At 48.7% G+C, this 19,686-nt stretch overlaps 1 protein-coding gene across 9 annotated transcripts in view; it reads left to right on the top strand.

The window, feature by feature from the left end:
* Positions 1 to 19,686, top strand: part of SHANK3 (SH3 and multiple ankyrin repeat domains 3) — a 383,466-nt gene that overhangs the window by 81,090 nt on the left and 282,690 nt on the right. For all 9 annotated transcript variants that reach the window (XR_008574833.1, XR_008574834.1, XM_054811562.1 and 6 more), the window contains exons 7-10: positions 15,160 to 15,311; positions 15,623 to 15,790; positions 16,900 to 17,016; positions 18,278 to 18,355. Coding sequence is in view for 7 of the 9 variants with exons in the window: in XM_054811562.1 (XP_054667537.1) it covers positions 15,160 to 15,311; positions 15,623 to 15,790; positions 16,900 to 17,016; positions 18,278 to 18,355 (515 nt within the window). In the remaining 2 variants the exon portion in view is untranslated. The remainder of the gene's footprint in view (positions 1 to 15,159; positions 15,312 to 15,622; positions 15,791 to 16,899; positions 17,017 to 18,277; positions 18,356 to 19,686) is intronic.

Below are 19,686 nucleotides of genomic sequence, written 5' to 3' on the forward strand. Positions count from 1 at the left end.
CTCAGTAGTATGTCTGCCTCTGACGCTTGGGTCTTGGGAGCATGAAGTTACAGAAGGCTCTTGGGAGAAGATGGTGTGTGTGTGTGGGAAAGATACAGGGTCTGGGAACACAGCAGAAAATGAAAGAGCTGTGGGGCTGAGCACCTTTCTGTGGGATTCTGGGGAGGATGAGGCTGTCTCTGGGACTGGCAAGTTGTGCAAATGCGAATTGCTGCCCGAGGATCTCTTCATGAGGCAGTCTGAAGGTTTAAGCAGTATTTTGGATGTCAAGAAAATAAAATAGTTGCCTCTGGTTTCCTCCATTGTTTTTCTTCTTTTTTTTTTCCTATCTATGTGAGCAAAATTCACCCCAGAGAAGTATGGTCGCTGGAGCGCTGGCTCTTGGGTTGTCTGCGGGCTCCCGGCTGTGAGAAGTGAGGATCAGACTCCAGCACATTTGCCTTACTGATGGGGCAGTGAGGGAGGACCTCTCCCCATTTCATCTGCTGTGAAGTCTCGTAGTCTTGTTCTGAGAGAGGAGTTACTGCTTTTGTTGTTCCTGTTTTAAAGTAATGCAGCTTATTATTATTTATTATAGAGTTAGGCTTCTGTGTTGTGAATCATGGGCACATTTCCAACCCATGAGCGGACTCGAATCTGATGATTAATTTTCCGCGTTTCTGGTTCAGTTGGATGGTTTTTCAGGTTGTTTCTGAAACACTGGGTACCTCTGTACTCGGGAATGTGTCCAGACCATTTTTCAGCACCAAGATCAGGTGGCAGAGTGTGCCACTATTAACCTCTCTTACCCTCTCAGACAACACGGCTGCATCTGAACTGCCCTTTGAGAACAGTCTCTGCCAGCTCCTGCACTGGGAAGCTGAAAGCTGGTGTAGCCAGGGTCTGGCAAGAACCATTTGAACAGCACCCAGGAATGTTCATGCTGTTTAATTTGCTGGTGTAGCCACTCTGAACCTGCCAGTGTCCTGATGAACAACCACTGATATGAAAAGTAGCTGACAGCATGCACACACGATCACTGTCTGCCCTGGAGCATGTCCAAACAGCTCAGCTCCGTGTGGTTTTCATTTTTGCCCAAGACTTTACAAGCGTTTTGAGGGATCTTTCCTTATAAAGAAAGTCCTCCGCTCTTCCAAAGCTGATTCAGCTTTCCAGAGTACATTATGTTGCAGAGTGCAGTGCGCTGCTTGAAAAGATGCTGTGAGAGTTTTGAATGTGATATGGTTTGAACCCCGATGTTATTTCACAGAAGGGTAGAGGCTTACAGGAGCAGGCTCTTGAGTACTGAAAAGACTGTGTTAGATATAGAGGGGGAAGAAGGAAAAACACCTGACACAAATAGTTGTTTGGATCCGGTTCAGAACCAAGGGCAAAACCAGAGTGGATGCTATGAGATGTGAAAATAGACTGTTGGAGCAGAGGGAGTCTTGGACATCTCACTTCTGAAGTCCTAATTCTTGTGCAAAAACACTTCATTAATGCTTGCTTTACAATCTGTTTCATGAACGTGTGTCGTGGTTTAGGCCCAGCCGGTAGCTGGGTGCCATGCGGCCGCTCACTCACCCCTCCCCCAGCGGGATGGGGAGAAGTCTAACAAAAGGCTTGGGTCGAGATAAGGACAGGGGGAGATCACTCACTAATTACCGTCACGAGCAAAACAGACTGAATGTAGAGAGGAGATTCATCTAATTTATTACTAGGCAAAACAGAGTAGAACAATGAGAAAATACAATCCAGCCTTAAAACACCTCCCCCCACCCCTCCCATCTTCCCGGGCTCAACTTTGCTCCCGGCTTCAACCTCCTCCCCCCTCAGCGGCACAAGGGGGCAGGGAATGGGGGTTGCGGTCAGTTCAGCACACATTGTCTCTGCCGCTTCTTCATCCTCAGGGGGAGGACTCCTCTCAACATTCCCCTGCTCCAACATGGAGTCTCTCCCACGGGCTACAGTCCTTCACGAACTGCTCCAGCGTGGGGTCTCTCCCACAGGGTGCAGACCTTCAGGAGCAGACTGCTCCAGCGTGGGGTCTCTCCCACAGGGTGCAGACCTTCAGGAGCAAACTGCTCCAGCGTGGGGTCTCTCCCACAGGGTGCAGACCTTCAGGAGCAGACTGCTCCAGCGTGGGGTCTCTCCCACGGGGTGCAGACCTTCAGGAGCAAACTGCTCCAGCGTGGGGTCTCTCCCACAGGGTCACAAGTCCTGCCAGCAAACCTGCCCTGGCGTGGGCTCCCCTCTTCACGGGTCCACCGGTCCGGCCCGGACTTGCTCCAGTGTGGGCTTCCCACGGGCCACAGCCTCCTTCAGGTGCCTCCACCTGCTCCGGCGTGGGGTCCTCCACAGGCTGCAGGTGGAATCTCTACACCCCCTCATCCTTCCTCCATGGGCTGCAGGGGGACAGCCTGCTTCACCATGGCCTTCACCACGGGCTGCAGGGGGATCTCTGCTCTGGCGCCTGGAGCACCTCCTCCCCCCTCCATCTGCACTGACCTTGGTGTCTGCAGAGCTTCTTACATCTTCTCACTCCTCTCTCCGGTTGCAAAAGTTTCCTTTAACTCCTTTGTTTTCCTTCTTAAATATGTTATCCCAGAGGCGCTGATTGGCTTGGCCTTGGCCAGGGGCGGGTCCATCTCGGAGCCGGCTGGCATTGGCTCTATCCGACACAGGGGGAGCTTCTAGCAGCTTCTCACAGAAGTCACCCCTGTAGCCCCCCCTGCTACCAAAACCTTGCCACACAAAACCCAACACAACGTGAAAGAATGACATAAAACTGCCGTTCAGTATTCATGGGTTCCTGAAATTTAAGACCAGATGGAGCTATTATACTATCCGACCTGACCTCCTGCATCTCACAGGATGCTCTTCACCCTCTGTGTGTGTGTGTGTGTTCACTAAGGAAAGCTTAAACATGTTTTCCAGAAAGTCATCAATCTTGATTCAGGGAACAGAAGAGCCGTGCCTTTCCTTTCTTATTTGGTTAATCACTTTCACTGTTTAAAATTCGTATTTCATTTAAATTTGTATGCTTCAGCTTCCAGCTGTCGTTATACTTTATCTTCTAGATTAAAGAGCACTTTAGTACCTGGTATGTCTTCACATGAAGGTATTTATACATGGTAATCAAGTCAACATTCAATCTTCCTTTCCTTAATTAGAGAGAGGCCAAACTCCTCCAGTCTTTCATCTGAAGGTATTTTCTCCATTTTTCCTGTCATTTCTGTGGCTTATATGTCACTACTCCATTTTTAAGAGGTTTTTAGGAACGCGGGTACCAGACACCCTGCTGCCAGCCTGTGCGCCTGTCAGGGGCAGGCGCGGCTCTTCCTGCTCTCTGGCTTCCTGGGGCCGTGTTTGGGAGCATGGGGGTGACCGTGTGTCTCTGGGATGGGACCCCACGTTATGTCCTGCTAGACGGAGGGGCTGGGGGAGGGGGTTTCCCTTCCTGTTCCTCCTCCTGTGTTGGTCCTGCGCCCACCTTAACCTGAGATTACTTGGCCCATGACAACTGAACGAAGTGGAACCACTAAGGAGTTCCTTGCTATGGAGCGTTGTTTGTTTTCCTTCCCGTTGACTTGCCGTGCAGCCTGGGCTGATGGAAGAGCATGGCGGGAGCGTGCTGCTGCCCCCGGGCTGCCAACTGCAGCAACGCGGCCGGGGAGGTCTGGGGAGGTCCGGTGTGGTCCCCCAGGCTGGAGCATGTCGCAGAGCCATGACCGCAGGGTGCAGCTGCTGCTGCTGCAGCCGCCCAGGGCAGCACATCTCCTCCCCGATGTGTAGTGTCTCAAATGCATCATCCTGCAGGGTTTCCATGTCTGTTGTTCCTGGTTCTGGGATTGCCCAGCCCTGATTGCTCCTAGCACTCCTCCAAGCCCTGTGGCATCTACAAATCTGGTCAGAGATTTACTTCAGGATAATTGATGAGGATCTAGAATAGAGTCAAGACCAATACCCTGAAGCCTCTTCAGCGCCCACGTGGTTGGCCACATTCCCCAGTGACTGCTCTGACTGCTGCTCTTCAGCTGGATTTCTGTTCATTTGGAACATGCTTGACTGACATTTTATACCACTTATTTTTAATGTCATGTAGGACTCAGCCAAGCGTGAGTCTTACATCAATACAGCTATCTGCATTATCAGACTTGTAATTTACCAAGGAAAGGAATTACATTTGAGTAGGAAGACCTATTTACTGTAAAACTTGATTGGGCAATATTAATAATACAGGTATTATTTAATGCTGTGTCAATTAAATTCCCAGGATCAGTGTTATTCTTCTGACTTGTAGTTTCATGGATCGTTTTACTTGCCCCTTTTTGAACATTGGCCTGACACTGCTTTTCTTCTGGTCTTTTAGAATGTGCCAATATTTCAAAATGTATTAAAGTTTAACTTTTTTTGGACCAGGAATATCTTCAGGGAGAAGATAAGGAGGGTGATCTACAACATTCACTAGATGTTAAACAATTTATTCAATCTTGGGTAGTTCATGCTAAAAATCCTTATTTGGTAATGGAAAGGAAAATAATGCATTTCCACAGCAGCAAAGTGAAAAAGAAATGATTGGTCATTTTGCTGTCTGTATTTATTAGGAATTATACACTATCTGCCTAGGGAAACAGTATCTATAGAAAAGTGATCAATTTTCTCCTTTTTAGAAAAATGAAATGATACTTTATTGCTTGTTGGATGGGACACCCAGCATTTTCCTTCAAGTTGAAGTTGCCCTAGTAGAGCAAATGTTAATTTATACAACTTGGAGGTAAACACTGAGAAGTTAATACATTTTTTTTTTTTCCCCAGTTAGTAGTCTGCAACAAAATCTTATGAAGGACCTTTTAACTTATTACTTCAGACACTAATCCACATGCATTCAAAGTCCTGTTCTGAATAATCAGTATAATACATGATGAGATTTTAATGTAAACTTTTTCTCTGGTCCTCCTTGCTCACTCAGTACTTTCTCATTCTTGTAACAAGCAGGCATCCTTAATATTCTAAAACGATGTCATTGTCTGTAGATTTCAGTACTGACACTTATGTCACAATTCTTATTACCCGTGACAGCAATCCACATCCTTTTCTTGTTATCCGGCCTCCTAGCATTTTGCAATGCTCACACAGGTGGAGAAGGCACATAGCAATTCCCATCAAGGAAAAGTTTATGGAATTTATCATGGACTTCTGCTTCCAACCTGCCTCCCTTCTGTTCCTCTGCAAGAAGATAAATTAGTTATCTCAGGTACCTAATCATTCAATTAACCCAAGTTTTGGAAAAAATGTGGCTCATTTTTACTGAAAAATGTTAGGCGAGACTCTTGTGAAGAGCTGAGCTAGCATGCCGGGATGGAGAACCTCCAAGTGTAGGGTAGTGAACAAACAGTGGAGGAAGGCTGGGGGAGGCAGCCTCTTCAACTGGCACAATTGCGGTTGGAAGAGGATGTTTTAACAAGCCTTCAGAGTGTTCCCATGTAAAATTGCACTGATTCAATTTATGGTATGAATTTTAAAGGCTTCACAAAGCAGCAGAGACAGTTATTTTAATATGAATATCTTAAAGTTGGTTTGGAAGAGGCTTTACAAATAGCTTTTTTATAAAAATAAGTATCTTTGGGCTATTTTTCTTTAGCATTTTTTTTCTTTTAATAAAGTAAACATCTGTACAATGGCAGCACATATGGATGGAGCCTTAGGTTAGAGCTCTGTGTGGAAACCCATGAGGAAAAGCAAGATTAGAAAGGACACTTGCTTCTCTACCTCCTGATAAAGCTCTTCGTATTATCAGTGATGCCTGTTTTGTAATGCTGATCGTTACAAGTCAGCAGTGGTGAAAACCCAACAGCAGTACACGGTGTACAAGTGCTGCATCTTCGTGGTGTCTGGCTCCTTTAACTAGAGACCTCTCCCTGCTTCCGATCACTGCTTTTTTGCTGTTGTTAAGAGCCCAATGCGTTTTTATCTAAACTTTAGGATTTGGGGCAGAGAGAAAGCAAATTACTTTTCTGAGATCATTTGTTTTCTGCTACGAGTTTTCATACTGCCCTTAATGAGAGTATGTTAAGTAGTATTATTGATGTGTGTCAGTTGTGATCCTTTTTTTACCATCTTGTCCTGGGAGAAAATAAATATACATGTGTGCAGGATAGCGTTTTATCTTGGTGAATGGTAAAGTAAAAATGTAATGGTTCTGTGTCCTTCCTGCTCTGTCTTTATGTTAGCTAGCCAAGGGTGATGGATGGAATAATGTTTTGTCTTATAGTTTTATATTCAAGGGGCTTAACCAAGTCTCAGTCTGCAATGCAGGAGGTCTGCTAAAATGAGCGTGTGCAGTCCCCGAGGTTAATCAAGGAAGGAGGCTGTTGGCTTGCCCAAGCTGGGAGGGACACTGGGACTTGCCTGACACAGGAAATGGATGGAGTTGCTGAGGATGAAGCCATTGAAGTCTCGTTGCAGGACACCATCTCCTTGCCAGTCCCTGCGGAAGCAGAGAAAGGATGTAGAGAGAAAGGAGAGCATTAATTTAATACTTAATATCCTCTTCCAAAATAGGGAAGACCGTTGGTGATTTGGACTTTGATTATGCCAAGGCTGAGCTAGTCCAAGAACTGGCTTCTGTGCCTACAGTTCTGGGCAGGACCCGACTGGGTTTGTAGGGGCTGCCTTTTTCGTTATGTTTGCTCTTAAAGCTTACTTGCAGGCTGTGGGGAAGCCTTCCTGTTGAAGCAGAAGCCTTTGATTTGGCATCCGAACCCATCTGTGAATCTACAGGTGCCTGGGAATTACCCTCTGGGACCTCCAGCTGACCAGGGAGGTCTGCAGATGTGGCCAGGCTGCCCGCAGCAAAGCCGTACGGCATGGGGGCCAGCGGTGCTGTGACCTGTCTCCGAGACAAGGCGTAACAACGTCAATGTGTTTTTTTCCTCCTCTGGGAAGCAGGGAGCTGTTTCAGGCCAGGCTGCTGAGCACTGCATGCAGGGGACAGCCCTGAGAGCCAGCGAGAGGCTGGACCGGCACTGTGCAAGGGGGATAAGAATCACTGACATCCCTGCCTCCTGGCCAGCCAGCAATCGTGGAAACTACCTTCTTCCCACTGAATTCAGCAGAAGTGTGCCAGGAGGCACGTAGGGATGAAGGTGCAGACTGTGCTGCTGGCAGGCAGAGGCGGAAGAGCTCCTCTTTGCCAGGAGATGCCCTCCTGACCTGTCAGCTGGGACTCTCAGATGTGGGAATCTGGTAAAACCTGAAAATAAAGAGGATACAAACACAAGGAGGAGACACTGTCTTTCCAAAAGGTCTTAGACTTTGTCTAAGACCATTGTCTTGCTGACTGCTCTGTATCTCCTTTAAGGACCTGCAGGGGTACCGTGCATGGAGGGAGAAAAGGCCACTTTGCTGCCAAGTCAAGCCTCCTCTCTCCAGATGCTTTGAAAACCTTAGTCTTTCCTTGGTTGGGAATACTTCTATACTGAATTTTTAACCTGGAGCTTTCAGGTTTATGAGTAAATTGATGGGACCGTGGGCAGATGGCCGACTAAGATTTCAAGAGAAGGAATAAATAAATGATGGTATTTCCAGTGGTTGGTATTTAGCAAAGATAGAAAAAACTGCAGTGCCTAAGTGCTATTCTTAACTTCTCAGCCACCCTTCACAAAATCACTGTAGTAAATCTACTCTCCTTTTAGGCAGAGCAGCATTGCTATTAGCAATGCTCTTTTATCCACTGCGTCTCTAGGGATGAGTCTACCAGGGATATTGCAAATAGGCTCTGACACCAAATGCTCCTTTCTGTGTGGCCAGGTCTTCAGCAGCTTGGATAATTACAACCACCATTTATTCTCCTTCCTTGTACAAAAGCGGAGTGGGGGAACCCAAACCGTTGAGGTTTTAGAAATTCAGGCCTTCAGCTGCTAAAGCTTTCTTCTTTAACCACTCCTGTGCAACATCCCTGTCTGAAGGCAGTTTGTAACTGCTCTGCTGATTTTTGAGGCAGCAAATGCAGTAATACTGTCTCAAAGACTTTGCAGAATAGATCCCTAATAAAAAATGATTCATCCTCTTCTCAGTTTCTATAACCTTTTCTTCTACCTCTTTTGAACTGGGGGAAAAAATATCCCTGCAGAAATTATTTGTGGGTCATTATCCACAATCCTGTTCAACACAGGGAAATTAATAGTCTTTATCTGCAGCCTGCTAAGTTTTCCAGAAAGCAGAGGTCTCCCCTTGCTCATGAACTATTTCTTTTAGAGAGAACTCATATAATCCTGCCTGAAGTTTAAATCCTAGAGGTTCAGAAGGGAATATATCTGTGTCATAGATTAGAAGGATGATGCGTGTTTGCCCAGTTCATCTGGGCCACCAAAATACCTGTGCTTACTCTTGGTTTCTCTTTCCAGCATGTGCTGTTCTTTCTCTTCCCAGGTCACACAGCAGCCGTGCTCCGGGACTTGTCATCCAATTGTCCCCATTAGAAGGGAAACGTTTCCCTTCTTCTGCCCTTCGCACAGCCTGTTTGTATTTCTAATGTCAATGCCAGGTTTGCTGGAAACACGGGGGATTTGCAGCCCGGTCACACCAGGGTCCCCTCACGCCTCATCTCTGCAGGTGTTGCACGCTTGTCCTGTGCTGAATTCTTCTGAACAGAGCGGTTCCCTTGCACGCAGGTGGTGCGTGTGGGGAGCTCCCCAAGGCAAGCTGGACTTCCCCGCTTGGAGAAATGTTCTTCTGCAGAGTTAAATCCAGTTAATGGACTTCAAATAACACTGGCTGCACCGTGAAATGTTCTGTGCTTTGCGGTGCCTTCCTCACAGCAGAGCCAACAGGAAGATACGGCAGCGGCCCGGCCTCTTCAGCGCGAAGCCTGGTATCTTCATTTAAGCTGCTTTTGGGAGGATTTTATGGTGCACTGGGGCAGCTGAAGTGCAGCACATGTTCCCCTTCCCCTGACTCTGCTGGGCTAAGAGGGCAAAGAAGAGCCATGTCTTAAACCATTGCAGCCCAATTTGCATTGTTCACATTTCAGTGCTGCAGGATTGTTCAGAAGATATTCTAGGAAAGATTAACTGTCCTTGGAAGAGATGAAAGGAAAAAAATCACAGTTGCTTCCTGTAGGTACATTTTAAGGGTGTAAAAGAACCACTTGAGAAGTTACCGTTATTCTAAAATTAGACCCAAGCCTGAGTGATAGTTTACCATGTAGAAGAGAGAAAGGCAATCCTCAATATTTAACATAGGATGGCAACTGGGGAACAGCAGGAGAATGAGAGGAAATCATTGCATTTACAAAGAAATATTCTTGACTGTGTGCAGCAATACGGACTGTGGCCCCAATACAATGCGAGGACAAATAGCAGCAGGAATAAGTATTTGCTTAATACTTGCTGTGCATCACAGTGCTTTCTCAACCTTCTGCTTACTGTTAGGAAAAAACCCCTCTGCCCAAGGCGTGGGGAGCTTGCTCCTCTCCTGCTTTGGCTGCCCTGTATTCAGGCTGTCTGCTAGCTGTGGCATAATGCATTCAAGGTACACGCACGCAATTACTTGATTAATTACCTGAATAACGCACATTCATATTTGATATATTTTCTGTTGCTTTCAATTTTAGTAGCTGAAAGTTACGGCTGGAAGTGCTGGTTCAGCCAGCAGCTGTGGTTAGATGGGGGAAACACTGGATGAAACTCCAGTGGCTGGTTTCTCAGTTTAAAATCTGTTAATCTAGTTGCTTTAAACCTTTTTATTAAGCAAACTGGTATCATCTCTTTGAATCGAATGTGCAACTGGAGATTAATGAAAAATGATATGTTTGCATTCAAGTGAAATTGGAGGTGAAAGGCCATCTCGTAATGTTTTCACCTACAGCTGAAAAACACTGCCATGAGGTTCTACTTATAGGTGGTATTTGTCACAGGCAGGTATTTTCCGTTACAGTGTACTATAGGTCTGTACAGGAACACTATGTAGATGGTAACCCTCCTCTCCAGTAGCTTGCATGAAAACTTTCATATCGAGAGTGTTGTTATGTCAACTTGAACAGATGTCCTCCCTTTTCCTAAATGATAAATTAAGTCCTGCAGTTAACACAGATTTATTATTTGTTTTTAAAGTTTTTTTTTTTTAAATTCTAGTATCATAGTGGAGACGTTGTTCCTGCTCATGTTGGAGCACTCTCTGGTGTTTCTCACCTTCCCTCGCCACGTGAATTCCAGTTCTCATGACACCCCCTGAATGTGAGGAGCCTCCGCAGTGTTTCTTCTGCCAGGCTGTAGAGGATCGTCCACACTGTGTGACATGGTGGCTGTCCTCCCAAGTTGTCTCTTTGCTGCCAGCTTCTGGGGGGTGTGTGGGTAACACCTGGTCCAGAGTGGAGTTGGCTGCGGTTGGCAAGAACAGGGATCTTGACCTGGTTCTGGGTACGGGACCTCAGACGTTTTGTTCCGCAACTCAGCCTTGTTTGGATTCATCGCTTTCACAGAAGTGACCAGCCCGAGGATTGCCAGAATACCTTGTTTGCAATTAAAACATTAGCGATGCTTTTCATCCTAAGCTGCTTTTAGCAGAAAGAAGAGAAAACATATTTACAAGACAAAAACATAGAGAAAAAAACTCCTTTAAGTGGAGTAGAACTGGACTTCAGCGAGCTTTCCTGGAACCATACCTGCTTCATGCTCCAGCTGCCGGAGCCGAGTGCTCTTGGCACGGTGTCCCAGTCCTGTGCTGCTCTCGCCAGTCGGGCTGATGGATTGCAAGGGTGCCCTTTGCACGAGGAAATCCTCCAAGAAGCTGTTACAGTCCCCACCTCTGCTTCCCTACAACCTACTGATTAATGGAACAGTCCCACTAGCAGCTTTTTAGACCCAGTCCATCTCACCTGCTCCTTCCCCAGGCTCCTGTTCCTCTGAGCATCGGTGGTGCCCCCAAGAACAGCTCTTGTCTGCTGGCCCCGATTTGCTGTTGCAGATTTGGGCTGCAGAATTTAATCTCACCCCCGTCAGGGATCAGGTGTGCTGGAGCAGCCGCTGTGCCCAGCTGGGTGCTGGCTTTGCCAGCAAGCTCTTCCCATTAGAGCAGTTCAGTGAGCGTCGGAGGGAGCACAGGGTGTCAGACCCACGCTGTGGAGCTCGGCTGCCTGACAGCCCAAAGGCAGAGTCCAACCTGCGTCTCCTTCTCACGGCCATTACTCAGTTTCTTACGCTGTGCAACGTGCAATGCGTTGTCTTGCTGGTTCTCGTTTGCTGCAACGGATCTCATGCACTTATTAGTTAATTACTTTAAGCATATATTTGGATATGCACGTTTCCAAGAATTAGCAGAGTGTAATCACTAAAATCCTAGATTAGATAGTGATTAGATTAGATGTAGTGAACAAATTGCTAGCTGCAGTTCATTCAGTGCATCTCGAAATGCCCTACTCGGACCTTTCTCAGTCTTAGGGATTCAAGATAATGTGATAGATTTTTCAATCGAATTTGACATATTAATAACTGAGACTAAAGGAAGATTCGAAGCCTTGTTTTCTGTGTCTTTTGCCTCTTTGAAAAGTTTGTCTCATTTAAACTGAGATATTGAAGAAAGACTGGTGATTTAACTGCATGTGGAAATGGAAGTAGATGCCTGGAGCAGGGACTGATGAGGATACTTCAGTTCATATGCACAACCTGAAGTTTGCAGCAGTGTTATCACACTGCAAGGGCCAAATAGGTGCTCTCAAAATAATTTAACCATAAATAAGGAAGAATTTTATAGAAATTCTGGTGAAAAAGCAGTAACTGAAAGTCAGTGATAACAACAGAAATTAAAACAATGGTATTTGGCGCAAAAGATAAGCGATGGGCCTTAAAAGACCATAAGTTCACTAGACTCTCCCCTCTAGCTTATCTTTGCCTTCAACTGGAGGTCGCCGTGGCTAGAGAGCTGGGGAGCTGCACAGAGGTGGTTTTGGTGTTGGTGGGGAGGAGGAGGAAGGCTCTCCTGCCCTGGGAGCTCACCCACAGTCACCTTCTCTTCATCTCCCTTGGTGCATGGTGGATGTGTGAGTCAGGACCTCCCATCCCCATCCTGCTTCAGTGGAAGAGCGGACTGTGCTTCCACCACGGCTGCCCAGCTCTTCTGAGCAGAGAAACCACGGCAATGTCCCTGCAGACTCCACCGAGGTCTTCCGAGAACCTCCTGCGGCACCACGTCAGCAGTGCATCCATCCGTCTGATAGTCGCCACAAGTGATGGCGTTTTCCGCCATTTCTTGGGCTGCATCTGGCACTGCTTTCTTCTGGTGGCTGCACCCGGTGTGAGAAGGGTTGTAGACCATTACCAATAACCCTCCAACAAACCCTTATCTTCACAGCTGCTGCTGAGCTAAGGAAGTATTTCATAGAATCATAGAATCATAGAATGGTTTGGGTTGGAAGGGACCACAAAGATCATCTAGTTCCAACCCCCCCTGCTGCAGGCAGGGACACCCTCCACTAGACCACGTTGCCCAAAGCCTCATCCAACCTGGCCTTGAACACTGCCAGGGATGGGGCATCCACAACCTCTCTGGGCAACCTGTGCCAGGGCCTCACCACTCTAACAGTAAAGAATTTCTTTCTCACATCTAATCTAAATTGACCCTCCTTCAGCTTGAACCCATTACCCTTGTCCTGTCACTATACTCCCTCATAAACAGTCCCTCACCATCTTTCCTGTAGGCCCCTTCAGGTACCGGTAAGCTGCAATTAGATCTCCCCGGAGCCGCCTTTTCTCCAGGCTGAACAACCCCAACTCTCTCAGCCTGTCCTCATAGCAGAGGTGCTCCAGCCCTTTGATCATCTTCATGGCCCTCCTCTGGACTCTCTCCAACAGCTCCATGTCTCTCCTGTACTGGGGCCCCCAGAGCTGGACGCAGTACCCCAGGTGGGGTCTCACCAGAGCAGAGTAGAGGGGCAGGATCCCCTCCCTCGACCTGCTGGTCGTGCCTCTTTTGATGCAGCCCAGGACACGGTTGGCTTTCTGGGCTGCAAGCGCACACTGCCGGCTCATGTTGAGCTTCTCGTCAATCAAAACCCCCGAGTCCTTCTCCTCAGGGCTGCTTTCAATCCATTCTCCACCCAGCCTATAGTCACGCTTGGGATTGCGCCGACCCACATGCAGGACCTTGCACTTGGCCTTGTTGAACTTCATGCGGTTCGCAATGAATGCATGAAGCCATTTTATTCATTGTACCCTTGACTTTGTCCTATATAACAACATCGTGTGTGTGTGTGTGTGAGTGTGAAAGTTCTTAGAGATTACTTCCTATTTTCTTCCCGATTGTTGTTAAAAATGATTGACAGTTTTGAGTTGAGGACAGTTCCTTAGAAGACCCAGCTGTAACATTCTCATTCACTGACGATTCCTCTTATCGGTGAACCCATCTTTAATCCTCTTGACAACAGTCTTCAGTAATCTTCATTTTTTTTATATTGGTGTCTTGTAGCACAAAACCCAGAGAGTTTTAGCAAAGCCACAGAACCTTGTCTGACCTCTACCTATCGCATTTAAAAATTTGGCTAATAGCAATGCTCTGAAATTAATAGTCGTATTTTTTATTTGTATCTCAAACCATTTTATTATTCTCATTTAAATAGTCATTTCTACTGAATGGAGAGATTTTAATTTATGTGCAAAGCAGGTACCTTTCTAAAAAATACACAAAGGTATTTCTAGCTGATGGCAACTTATTTTAGCTAGTCTACACGTTGCTCCATTTGTGGTATGGGGGATTTGTTTGAGGAAGAAGGCCTACTTACTTTTTTTTTTGTAATATTGCACTCTGAGGCAAACAAATTTATTTAATTATAAGCAAAATGTTCAGAAAAACATTCTGTCTCTTAAGGAGACTTTACTCATTTTATGTCAAAGGACATTTTTCTTTCTTCTTTGTGCTATCACATCAGCCCGTGGATCAGTGAGCACAGTCCTTGTGCAGCTCAGATCTCCCTAACCCCATCAGGGCAGGACAGAAAGCCCCATCCTCTGTCAGCACCGTGGCCCCCGCCAAGGAGAGGTCCTCCACGCTGTGTCACACGAGGACTGCGGTGGGGACCTGCAGGGGCAGGCAGGAAAGCTGTGCTGCTAGCTTGCAAACCTGCCAAGGTCGCGTTTGGCCGACAGCTGGGCACTGAGATCCAAGGGAGGGGTGTAGTAGCTCCCATCGGAAGAGGCTTTGCCCGTCCAGCACAGAGGCACCTTTCTGCATTTCGGAGCTTCATGCACCGATAGAGAGCAAGAGATGTGCACCGGGGCGCCTGCACCCACCTGAGAAACAGAAGCAGAGGGTGGCTGGGGGCCGGGGGGGGGTGCACTTGGTGAGGGAAGACTGTTGAAGGGGATTTCTGTGGTTCTTCTGTGGCCTGCTCAAATTATATCCCTAAGTGGAGCAAGTCCTATGCGCTGGGCAGTCCTAGGAGTCGGGACTGATCCTGGTCGGAGCTGGGACTGAGCCAGCCAGTGAGTTAGTGCAGGCTCTGCTGCGCGACAAGCCGGGCTCCTCAGAGGCCGGGGGGGGTGTTGCACAGATGCAGGGGTGTTCCTCCCATTTGGGGTGAGTGTTTCGCCTTTGGAGCTTGCTGCTGGTGACGTGAGGCGGTGAGGACTGGCTGCGGGACAGCCGTGTGTGGAGGAGCTCCAAACAGCTCTGTGGATGCTGGTGGTGGTGCTGGGGTGCGTAGCTGTGCCTCTCCCCCTGAAACAGCAGCCCCTTCTCCGTGCCTTGCTGCAGGGAGAAACTGGGCGAGGATACTGATTTTCACCCCCTTCCTCTCTCCTTTCTATAAATGGTGGGTCCAGATGCGTGCTTTCCTGCAGCGTAAGAGCCAGCAATGGCATTTCTGCCATTCGTTAAACTGCCGGCGCTTTCCTCCCCTCTCTCCTCTGCGGGGCTCACATCCGCACCCAAAAGAAGCCAGTGGGCAGCATAATGGCCCGCTCAGACCGTGCACGTACAGTGTTTGGGAAAACTGCTGGCGTCTGAGCAGGGCTGGGAGCGGGCGTGGGGTTTGGTGTGGCTCCCTCGAGGGGAGTGGGGGGCACCCTGCGTTGCTGGAGCACAGGCAGGAGATGTGCCCAAGCCAGAGGCCAGTGGTGTCACGGCGCCCGTTGATGGGGCGGGTGCGCCCGCGGTCTCACCCATCTCTCTCCCGGGGCTCTGCAGAGTGTCCCCTGACTGCGGCTGCTCAGCTGGAGCTCAGCGCCGAGATGATCAAGGCACTGCGCAACGGGGGAGCGCACCTGGATTTCCGGACGCGGGAAGGAATGACAGCTCTTCACAAGGCCGTCCGGTGCCGCAACCACGCAGCGCTGCTGGTGAGTTGGGGGAACCTGCCGCAGGGGCTCTCCTCCCCTCTGCCCTGCACCCCAGCACCGGCTGCTCCTCCCGCCCCGTCCAGGCTGCTGGCAGGGTTGTGCCCTCCCTGGGCCAAAGCATCTCTCATGTTGCTGTTGGGGAGCACAGCCCATTACAAAAGCATGGCACTGATAACCTGAGTCTTGGGGGGAATGTGGGGTGAGTGCTGCCTGCTGCCATGGCCAGAGCATCCCCGGACCCTCTGCGGGGCAGGTTTCCCTGCTGCGTGGCTGCCTGAAGCTGCAGAGCAAGGCAGGCGCTTCTCTTGCAGACGCTGCTGGACCTGGGTGCCTCCCCGGACTACAAGGACAGCCGGGGGCTGACGCCCCTGTACCACAGTGCCATGGTGGGGGGGGATCCCTACTGCTGCGAGCTCCTGCTGCACGACTACGCCCGGCTCGGCTGCGTGGATGAGAATGGCTGGCAGGAGATCCACCAGGTGGGATGGGCAGCAGGACGGGATCCGGATGGGGTGACCGCTGACCTGCTGCCGATGGAGGGGCTCATCCCATCCCCTCGGGTGCCATGGGGACGCAGTGTCCTGGTGGGTGGTGGAGGCACTGCTCAGCAAGGGTGGCCAGCACAGGGGGCCAGGCTCCTGTGTGGAGGACTTGCACGTGGTGTGCCAGCTCTGGCTCCCATCCCAGGCCAGTGCTCAGGCTCTTCTGTTCTGGCCTCAGTCAGTAGTGTCTGGGATCCTTCCCAGATTATGACTGGCTCATAGGACAGTGCTTTGGGATCTCAGTCCAATGCCATCTTGGTTCCAAGCCACAATGGTATCTGTCCCTGTTTTACACATTGACAAGTGGATTTGGCATAGGAAGACATGGGCTAGGGGTTAGGGGACCTGAGCTGGCTTTGTGCTTCAAGACCGAGACCCGTGGGAGAAGGGAGGATGCGCTGGCTCTGCCTAGAGTCTTGGAGCATCGGTAGGGCAGGTTGTCTTTGGGCCCGTGGCCTCCCAAAGCACCCAGCTGTCAGCCCCCTGCAAGGTGGATGAGTACTGGCACAGCTAAGGACGAATGGATGAGAATGAAAGAACAAGACGTGTGTTTGTGATCTTGATTTACTGGATATGACTGGCCTCCTTCCTGCCTCCATCCTGCCTTGCCTTGCGAGATCTTTGAGGACTGCTGGTCCCAGGATGGACCAAACGTAGAAGAAAATACCACACCAGTTAACTACAGATGTGGGGCCGTTGCCCTCCTCTTTGCCTCCTTGTGCTTCAGAGCTTCTTTTCACCGGATAATAATACTGAGATAGCAAACAGTCTGGAGGAGGAGGCCCTGGCACCAGTACGATACTGATCCCAAATTTGCAATTGATGTAGCGGTAATTTGCCTGATAAGTATTCAGGTGTATAGTGCTGTAAGGAGCAGCAGTGTGTGTGCATGCATGTTAATGGGACTTTTCAGGCTCCAGGTCCAGCCTGATATAACTTTTCTAGCAGAGATGAATCCAGCAGAGGATGTTATGAGATTTATCATCTTCCTGCTGCTCCTTGATTTTCTTATTCTATTTCTTTTTTCTGTTTTGTGTTTTGAGCAGGCATGTCGCTATGGCCATGTTCAGCACCTGGAGCATCTTCTCTTCTACGGAGCTGATATGACTGCACAGAATGCCTCAGGAAATACCGCTCTTCATATTTGTGCTCTCTATAACCAGGTAAATGTGTGTGATTTGGGGCATGAGAACTAGAAAGCATATATGGGGCAATAGCCTGCCTGAGAGAGCACAGCATTGGGCTGGGGCACCTTCTCATTGCTGTTACTGTTCCCAGGCCCTGAAAGGTTCTTCTGAATTGTATCCACACTCTGTCCTGGGATGAGGCTGTTTCTGTTTGTAGCACCAGCCTGATTTTGGATTTCTTAGGAGGCAGGTGGCCAGAGAAGAGTCCATGGTTTAATCTGTTCCCATTCCCAAGATGTTTTTTCTGATTTACTGCCTAACGTGGTCTGTGATTTTTCCTCTGGTTCCTACTCCTACCTCACAGCAAGCCCCCTTTACTGGTTGGGAGGGACCGGTTTGCCTGGGTGGAGAGTGCTAATTTGGCCCAGGTGCTCACATTTAATTTGAGGTGGGCAGGTGGCCTAGGTAGGGCTTGTTGGGCATATCCTGTGGTTTTCACCCTGTTCTGGGGAAGGCATGTGGGCTGGGGTCCTGTCCTTCTCACAAATGGCCCTGAAGTCTTACTACTAATCTCTGAATTTTGAAGAAGGCTGTCCAGACAATGTAGGGCACCACTTCTGTTTTATCTTCTGTGTGGTCACTACCCTCAGTTCAGGTGAAATCGAGGGTGGGCCCTCTCTGATCTTACACACCCACTGTTCTCTTTCTGAGATGTGGAGGTCGGTATCTAAGGATTTGTCCTGCAGGGTTTGTTTCTTCCTAGAGATTTTATATGTTGTATTATGTGTTCTGATTCTAAAGGGAATTTTCAGTTTCTGAGGTGTCCATGCTTTAAAAGTTCAGTACTGTTATGTTTTGCAATGGATAGTGGTACAGTGAGGCTCGTTTGTGGCTTGTTAGGTGGTAGGTACGTTCTGCAGATCTTGTACCCTGTCCACTGGGCTCGTAAGCATGTGGAATTAACATCATTTAGAAGCACAGAGCGTTCAAAACAAAAACAATGAAAGGCTTTAGGAAATAGCAATACCTGGGGATGAGTGGTGGCCACTGTGCCTGTAGCTCTTGGGCTGATGTTTGGGCATGGCCACGCTGCCAGTGCCCCAGAGCCGCACACAGGCGAGTGGACTTGGTCACTTGGGGTTGGGGGTGGCTGGCTCGTAGGGGTTGAGCATCCTTCCTTGCCCTTGCCAAAGGAGGCTTTCCGAGCGCAATGAAACCACGTGGTTTACTTCTTTGTTGTCACCAGTCTGCAGTGCTAATTGGTTTCTTCCCCTCTTCCCCTTGTTTGCTTTCACAGGAGAGCTGCGCTCGGGTTCTCCTCTTCCGTGGTGCGAGCAAAGAGATTCGCAACTACAACAGCCAAACAGCATTCCAGGTGAGGCAGCGAGCTCCGGGCCCCGACACTCCTGCAGAGCTCCTCGTGGCCCCCGACGAGGGCAGCCTCTGCAACGTGTCTTGGGCACATGTAGGGTAACGCTTACTGGAACAAACCCGTTGATTCAGGATGTCTATTCTGACACTGGCTCAACTGCTGGAGCAGGAGGGAAGAAAGAGAATGTGTGGTACAAGTGGAAAGGGCTGTGAAGGTTGTATCTTGTGGTGGGAGGCTAAAAGCGTGTCTGGCCACGTGTAATGGAGGTAGAAAGGAGAAGTTGTTGCTGTCCGTAGGAATGTAAATGTTAGAGAAGGAGCAGAATCCTTAGAAATAAAGGACAGTGTTGCCACAGAAATGAATGCACCTAAACTTGCCATTAATAAACTTAAACTGCAAGTTAGAAGACCTCTAGCCACAAGAGGAGTGTAACTCTGGAATAGTTTTCTAGTAAATATGCTGGGTAACACAGGTGGAAAAGGGAAACTCGGTCATTTTGCAGTGTGACTCCTTCTGTAAGTTTGCAGTTCTGGGAAGTGACTGCCTGCAGGCTGTAGTTTGTGAGGAGGTCTCTTCCCATCCAAGGTCTGCTTTGCCCTTCTTTTTTTTTTTTTAAAGTTTTTGAACTTGGAATAGCCATTCTGTCTGTGTTCTTACTGAAGCACAGTCGTTTGCCTGAGGGTGTCCTGCCAAGTCCTAAGTGGGTCCTAATGAGGGAGAAACAGCGCTTGTCTTTTTCCTTTCTGAAGCAGTGCGACTAATTGGAATCTTCTGTTCCGGAGAATGAAAACTGTCATTGGTAATCCAATCGGTTTGTTTATTGGCAAATCTGAACCAGAACTTGATATTAGTGTGATGTGCTCTCTTCAGTTCCCAGCTTCCAAAGAGAAACTCTGACTCCCTGCTTGGATTGCTTGCTCAAGACTTCAGCGTGTCATTAAGTCACTGTCCACTGCAAAGTCTGGCGCTTTCTCACGTATCGTCCTCGCACGGCCGTGGTAATGGGTCCTGCCTTTCTACGATGGAGTTTCAGCACAGTGGAGGAGGGCTGAGCCTGTACGAGGGAGCGTGCGCTACCCTGGCAGTTCTGTGGCTGCTGGGAGCTCACGTAAATATCTCTGCTGCCGCATGGCTAGTTAGTCAGTTTACTGCACGTACCTCCTGTTAATTTGATTGCTACTGTTAATCAGATAGCTTGGTGTCAGTGGCCCGAGATGACTCGAGATAGCAGTGAGTAATTTAGAGGGTTTAGAAGTTGTAATCTGCTTGGTTATCTTCCCTGAGGCAAGCAAATCAGCATGCTCATTGCCTGGGGTGGCACGCCGCCTCTCGCT

This window comes from Grus americana, chromosome 1 (genome assembly GCF_028858705.1).
Source record: "Grus americana isolate bGruAme1 chromosome 1, bGruAme1.mat, whole genome shotgun sequence".
NCBI classification, from domain to species: domain Eukaryota; kingdom Metazoa; phylum Chordata; class Aves; order Gruiformes; family Gruidae; genus Grus; species Grus americana.